A 7730-nucleotide genomic window follows, 5' to 3' on the forward strand; every position below is an offset into this window, starting at 1 on the left:
TGTTCTGAAAGCTGTGTAGTATTTCCATATGAGCTTCTGCCCACTGATTTAAAAAATACTGGGTACTGAATGCATTTTTTGTGATTTACTGGTGAGGTAGTAATAGTCGGTATATTGCTTAGAGAGTAAATTTAATAAGTTCAATTTTTCTATTGTTTCTTGATTTAAGTAAGTGAAAGACTTGGGTCTTGGGAGCAGGGAGGAAGGAAAGGTAACAAAAACCCTAGCAAGCTAGAGGTGTTCACTGCAACTTATGTAGGTGAGTCAAAATGATGAGTACAACAGGAGAGAGAAACAATTTTAAAATCTTGGTTTTTATTTCATTACCCACTTTGTTACAGGTTGTATATGAGCAAGAAGGAGTTTTCATTCATTCATCTGGTGGAAAAAATGATGACCAGGACAGCATAATATCAGGAGTACTACGTGTCATAGAAAAGGTATTTGCATAACACAGTTGTGGAAATTTTGTATATTTGTTGGCAAAGCACAATTGGCAAATCTTAAATGTCTCTTTAAGTATAGGATTTCGTAAATGAACAAACATCACACAATGTTTGACATTGTCTGCATCATTTTTATATATATGTTGTACCATAATCATATCTTGAGTAAATAGGGAGATGTGTGCTTTGTTGTGTAGTACTGAATGTTTTTATGATTGTTTTGTATCATAGGAAAATGAAGTAATAGTGGACTGGAGACCACTGGATGATACTTTGGATACTTCTAATATCCTCTGTGCTGGAAAGGTATGCTTGTTAGTTATTGGTGTTCTTCATCTTGTTTCTCCAGAGATTTTTTTGTGTTAACTTATGCGAAGATTCTCATAACTGGAAGCAGAATTTATTTATGTCATTGCTGTTGGTATTAGTTACATGTAGGAATCATATTTGTGGACTGCAGCCCAGTTCAGGTTACTGGGATACATGCGCAGGTGACTATTTGGTTTTTACTTGGTTCATATATGAAACGGAAGTGGACTATCTATATGAATAGTAAAGACCAAATGAGTGTAAGTGTATCATGGTCACCAGTCCCCCCTGCATCTATTATGTTGTAGTCTGATGATTCATTCTTCGTAATTAGACTCAAAACAGAGAGGTACTGTTCTAACGCAAAATAAAAATAGAAGTCTATGGAGGTTCCAACATCCAGTGATAATGTGGTATTTAAGCAGTATTAAGAGGATGTGACTAAAGAAGAAAGATTTGTTTTACATGTAAATAAAAAGTTTGGTAAGTTTGGTATGTTTACCGGTAGAGTCTGCAAGAGAGGCTAGGATATTTTAGTATCATGTTGAATTTATTAAGTAAAACCTTTTTTCTTAGTCATAGTCCTAAGTCCCAATTTCCTGGGTTGAACTGTATCGTGTTTCTTAGGATTTTAATAATACAGATTCCTTCAGTCTGTGAAAATGAAGATGCTTAGTCTTCTTGTTGAATCTGAGAAACTAGCTCAATTTTAATCTCTTGTGTTTTTTGATAGTAACTTTTTTTTTTCTGCTCAGGATTCCAGTTCTGTTGTGGAATGGACTCAAACTCCTAAAGAAAAGTGTTCCCGAGGAGCAGACCGTCCAAGTAGTTATGAAGCAGAATGGGACATGGTCACCACAGTCTCTTTTAAAAAGAAACCTCATTCAAATGGAGGTACTTAAAAATAAGTGTGGGTTTTTTTTATTTTTTTCTTTATGGTAACTTGGAACTGAAGAATTGCCCCTTAGTAAAATGGATTTTTATTAGTAATTGGAAAGCTGGGAGTCATTTGTGGTGAGAAGTGAATCTCTGGGTGTGGAAAAAAATTCACAATGTAATAGTTTCTGTCTGCCTCCAATCTAATTTTTTCTTTAAATTGCTAGAGAATTGTATTGAAAATAAATGTTAAATATAATTTCTTTGCTGTGATGATCATTATATCATGTAGCAATTTGATCTGCATTGGGCTCTTGCATTCTTTCAAATAAGTAGAATTTGAAGTAGATGTTGTGCTAGAAAGGAAAATGAAAAAATAAGTGGTTTACTACTCAAATGCCTTTCCATACTGCAACAGCAGGGGGAGATGGAATGTACAATTATGTGGTACGTGGATCTTTTTTATATGGTCTTTTTTTACTTTGTAGCTATACAATTATCTTGCCATTGTTTTTGTTATACTGTTTCAGTAAATATGTTGTAAAAAAAGGGAGGACAGGAAGGACAGTGATTCTCAAGTAATCTTTTTTTTTTCTCTTATTGTCCTGTAGTAGTTTTCTTTATAATACTTGTTTTCTCTGTATTATTTTTCAGCCTATAACTGGGGACCCTTGTGCTTGTTTCACCATGTCTGTGGTGGTTTTAAATGTCATCCATGTCATGTATGAGTGCAAGGTTTAGACTTAAGGTTATGAATGTTTTTGGGTAGAGCCCAGTCCTTGCTTCTAGAATACTGTGTTTGAGAGGAGCTTTTAGTGCTAGCACGATGTAAAGCTAAAACCAGCATCTGTCAGGCACAGGATGGTTTATTACGTCACTGGTCTGTATTGATTTTTTTATCTTTGGGTGTCAGAATACACCTTCATCCAAAGTGAGCGTCAGTGAGCACTACTGACCTGGATTATGCTCTTCGCTGCTTCTGGTTCATTTCCAGTTGCTGTAGTTTGATGGGAGTGGGCCAGGGGGTGTGCCAGATTCCCTCCAGCCTTTCTGGTAATTTTGTGTCCTCTGGTAAAGTAAAATTTAATCCCTTCTCTTTGAATATATACAGTCTTGCACAGAGTGTGTACATGCTTGCACAGTGGGGCGGGGTGGGGGGCAGGGGGGAGATTTTCAATTCCTTGTCCCATACTTTGGTTGCAGTCTTACAACACATGGCTAATACTGTGTGCAATGTATAGCATACAGTATTGTGATGTATGTCACATTCAGCTTGAGTAAGTAGTACTGCCTGGTGGAGTTGCTGGTGGGATTCAGCTTGTGGCTGGAACTTCATATAGCAGTTGCACATTTAACTGCTGGATCACTTTTATAAAGTGTAGGCACAGCTTTAGGGGAGCACTGTCATGGACTTGCTCATTTTTTTAGAAGCCTGCAGAAGACAGGGAGGCAAAAAAAGAAATACAGAAATAGCAGTTACATTAGTTAATGTACACATTTTATTATTAGAACCAATGCTGGGTTTTGTGTTTTGGTTTTGAGTTTGTTTTTTAGGAACAGTGACAGATACAATGTATTTGTAACTGCTAACACTGGAAGTTAAACTAAAATCATGTGGTAATTTTGTTTTTAAGATGCTACAACTCATGCAAATGGAGAAAGCAAGTGGTCCTTCCTGTTCAGTTTGACAGATCTGAAATCGATCAAAAAAAACAAAGAAGGCATGGGATGGTCTTATTTGGTGTTTTGTTTGAAGGATGATGTGAAGCTTCCAGCTCTTCACTTCCATCATGGAGATAGCAAACTATTGATTAAATGCCTTGAAAAGCATGTTGTGCTGAATGAGTAAGTATCGGACAACTTTTAGATCCGATTTAAAATACGGTTTACTGGCTTCCTTTTTTAATTCTGTAATGAATTTCAGATTAATGCTTCCTGATTTTTTTCCTTAATGCTTTTCCTGATATTTTACCCCTCTTTTTTTATTGGTAGAATCAATTTTCAAGGTGATTGAAACTAATTTCACATATGCATTTGGAATGGAGGCTGAAGTTTTAAAACTGTTGGATCAATTTATGAACTGGTTTACAATCTGTTGAAGTGTCACTAGCTCAGTAATACCTCAGTAGCTCCCTCTAGTGGGTGTAGAAGCTTCTCAGGAACACAGTGTAAAGTTAAATCCTTCTTTGTGAACCACTTCTATTAAATGGGATAATTTGTGTTAAAATTTGAGATCTGAGAATTTCACTTTGTGTGAAATACCTATGAGCACTGACATCAGTGTGGGAGGTAGCTTATAGTACTGTCAACTAAATCAATTTGTATATAAATTTTTTTCCCCCAGAATTCTGTTCCCCTGTAATTTCTTGCCATGGGGAATGTTTCATATTTGACATTTACTCTGCAAGTCAACTTTCTGAATGTAAGCATAGTTAGACCTTATCATGGTGTTAAATACTTGGATTTGGTTATGTATTTATATAGTGTTACCTCCAAGTTTTTTGCTTGGATAAAAGCCTTTTTGATGGGCATAGCATTAAATGCAGAATAAAATAAAATGTTCTGCTCTCACTATGTAGGCATAATCACAGAATCATGAAGGTTGGAAAAGATCTTTAAGATCATGAAGTCCAAACATCAACCCAACACCACCATGCCCACTAAACCATGTCCTGAAGTGCCACGTCCACATGTTTTTGAATACTTCCAGTGATGATGACTCCACCACCTCCCTGGACAGCCTGTTCCAATGTTTGACTACTCTCCCAGTAAAGAAATTTTTCCTCATAGCCCATCTAAACCTCCTCTGGTGCAACTTGAGGCCATTTCCGCTCGTTCTATCACTAGTTACTTGGGAGAAGAGACCAACACCCACCTCACCACAACCCCCTTCAGGGGCACAATCACTTCCCTACTCCTGCTGGCCTCACTATTTCTGATACAGGCCAGGATGCTGTTGGCCTTCTTGGCTGCCTGGGCACACTGCTGGCTCATGTTCAGCTGGGTGTCAACCAGCACCCCCAGGTCCTTTTCCACCAGGCAGCTCTCCAGCCACTCTTCCCCAAGAAGGCGTCTTCCCCAGCCACTCTTCCCCAAGCCTGTAGCGTTGCATGGGCTTGTTGTGACTGAAGTTCAGGACCTGGCACTTGGCCTTACTGAATCTCATACAGTTGACCTCTGCCCATCGATCCAGCCTGTCCAGATCCCTCTGTAGAGCCCTTCTACCTTCAGGCAGATCAACACTCCCACCCAACTTGGTGTTGTCTGCAGACTTATTGAGAGAGCACTCAATCCCCTCATCCAGATAATCGATAAAGATATTGAACAAGACCTGCCCCAAAACTGAGCCCTGGGGAACACCGCTTGTGACTGGATGCCAAGTGGATTTAACTCCGTTCGCCACAACTCAGGCGATCCAGCCAGTTCTTTACCCAGTGAAGAGTACAACTGTGCAAGCCACAAGCTGCCAGTTTCTCCAGGAGCATGCTGTGGGAGATGCTGTCAAAGGCTTTACTAAAGTCCAGGTAGACAACATCCACAGCCTTTTCCTTATCCACTAGGCGGGTCACCTGGTCATAGAAGGAGATCAGGTTGGTCAAGCAGGACCTGCCTTTCATGAACCCATGATCAGGGCCTGATCACCTGGTTATCCTGTACGTGCCATGTGATGGCACTCAAGATGATCTGCTCCATAACCTTCCCTGATACCGAGGTCAGGCTGGTAGGCCTGTAGTTCACTGGATCCTTCTTCCGGCCCTCCTTGTAGATGGGCATCACATTGGCAAGCCTCCAGTCATCTGGGACCTCCCCTGTTAACCAGCACTGCTGATAAATGATGGGGAGTGGCTTGGCAAGCTCCTCTGCCAGCTCCCTCAGTACTTTTGGATGGATCAGGCCCCATAGACTTGTGGGTGCCCAGGTGGTGTAGCAGGTTAACTGCTTCTTCCTGGATTATGGGCGTTTATTCTGCTCTCCACCCGTGTCTCCCAGCTCAGGGAGCTGAGTACCCTGAGGATACCTGGTCTGGCTATTAAAGACTGAGGCAAAGCAGGCATTAAGTACCTCAGCCTTCTCCTCACCCTTTGTGACAGTGTTCCCCCTGCATCCAATAAGGGATGGAGACTCTCCTTGTCTGTCTTTTTGTTGTTAATATATTTGTAAAAACACTTTTTGTTACCTCTTACAAAATCCCCTTATAAGTATAATCTAAGAAGGAAACAGGGTAAATAAGAGTAAGTAGAGCATGAAGAAGCAATGAGGTGTAACAAGTACACCTGTAACAGGTGTAATAACAGGTATTCTGTTTTCAAACGCATTTTGTTATCATCACTTGCAACATAATATTCTGATGACAGATTTGAAGGTGAATACCGAAATGGCTGTGGGAATCCTTATAGAGGGCTCTTCTCACATTGGTACCATCAACAAGGCCAGAATCACCTTCGACCAGTAGGGAAGGCTATTGCCAAGTAATACTGTTAGGCTGGAGAGGGTTGTATGTTCATTGAACTGAGTTGCGAAAGGCTTTTATAGTGTCAGGATATGGTGTTGGAGTTGGCAATAATCAGAAGTTGTCAACCACTTGGAGAAGGTAGCATGGTCAGTGTGACCAGTTGATGCGGTGGTACTGGCTGTAGCATTATATGTGAGCTTTTTAAGGGGAAAATTCAAGAAGACCAAAGGAGAGGCTAGTAAGGGGACAAGATAAAGCTGTAAGAATATTTTCTATGTAACTGTAGATAAGGAAATCCTGGGTGACAACTTCCTCTTAAATCCTGAGTTTTTTTCTCTAGGTTCCCTTTGAGTTCTTCCTTAAAACGCATTTCATTTTGTTTCCTAATTTCAGTACTTCTGCAGGGGCAGGGGAATATTGTTGTCCTGCCATATTCCCACCTCCCTTGCCTTCCTCTCAAGGAAATTGTTCCTTTTTGAGCATACTGCTCTGTGTTTACTTATTTGTGGATATCTTCTGACTAGTTGCTGGTAGGCTGGGGCAGGTTTTTGAGGCAACATGTGTAGCAAACACTAGAAAAAAACCTGTGTGTTTTATGGTGAGTCACTGAAAGCTTTATACCCATCTATGTGATCTCTTGCCTGTGTACTGCAGCAATGTATTTCAAATTTTCTAATTCCCAAAATACATATTTAATGAACAGGGCCAAGTTTTATGTAGGTCTAGTGAGTGTATTTGACAGTGTAGCAGACTGATTTGCACTGAAATAATAAAAACTTTGTTCTTGTGATGAACTATTAAGTAGAAACTTTAAAATTTTAGATGAAGATTTTCCCTTATGCCATCTTTCCAGTTAGTCCATTTGAGGCTTTAACAAAAGCAATTTAAAATTAATGAGTTTGTGCTGCTGGGTTTTTTAATTGCCACTATTTAAAGAGCTTATTTGAAAGTGTGTGTGTGTGTGTATACACATATATACACACATAAAAAACAATAAGCAACAGAAAAGTTGATAATTAAAATGCAGTACTGCAACTACAGAGCTGTAGTTATACTTGCGTTAATTTTGGTGGAGTTCCATGTACTTAATGTTGAGACATCTGGACTAAACTTATTTTATATTTAATATTTTTTGCTCAAAGGCATAAAATATTTACAACAACATACTGCTCTGCTATGTAACAAGTTATTTTGTCTTTTCATATTCAGGAAGTTTTTTGTATCTTTTGACTTTGTGGTTGAAAGATTTTAAAAAATCAGGAATCTAAACTAACATACCAGTATATCTTAAACCATTTTATGAAGCTTGACACCTAAGCTCGGTAATCTAGGTAAGTCGGACATCTAGGTTCTGTCCAGCATTTGGTTGTCAGTTTGTTACTGCACATAATATTAGACAGTCTGTGTTAGTAACAGGAATTAACAGTTTTATTGAGTCATGTGCTGCAAATAATTATACTTCACATTGCTGTGTAAAGTTAATGCTTACTGATGAGTTACTGGATGAAGATGAAACTGGTAGTGATTTTGGTTCTTCTTTCAGACCGTCTGCAGTGAGTGAGTGGGCATTTACCATTCTTCCTTTATTTGACCCAGTGAATTCTTAGTTCTTGCCCTTCGTAGGCTCTTGTCAGGTGATGTGGGCA

At 39.2% G+C, this 7730-nt stretch overlaps 1 protein-coding gene across 1 annotated transcript in view; it reads left to right on the plus strand.

Annotated features, from left to right (window-relative positions):
- Positions 1 to 341: 341 nt before the first annotated feature.
- The window catches only part of TBC1D15 (TBC1 domain family, member 15), a gene marked incomplete at its 5' end in the record, with an annotated part of 28941 nt that continues 21552 nt past the window's right edge, over positions 342 to 7730 (plus strand). The window contains 4 exons of the mRNA XM_010286738.1: positions 342 to 440; positions 678 to 752; positions 1511 to 1649; positions 3266 to 3476. Coding sequence (XP_010285040.1) covers positions 342 to 440; positions 678 to 752; positions 1511 to 1649; positions 3266 to 3476 — 524 coding nt within the window. The remainder of the gene's footprint in view (positions 441 to 677; positions 753 to 1510; positions 1650 to 3265; positions 3477 to 7730) is intronic.

This window comes from Phaethon lepturus, unplaced genomic scaffold (assembly GCF_000687285.1).
Source record: "Phaethon lepturus isolate BGI_N335 unplaced genomic scaffold, ASM68728v1 scaffold6355, whole genome shotgun sequence".
Taxonomy (NCBI): domain Eukaryota; kingdom Metazoa; phylum Chordata; class Aves; order Phaethontiformes; family Phaethontidae; genus Phaethon; species Phaethon lepturus.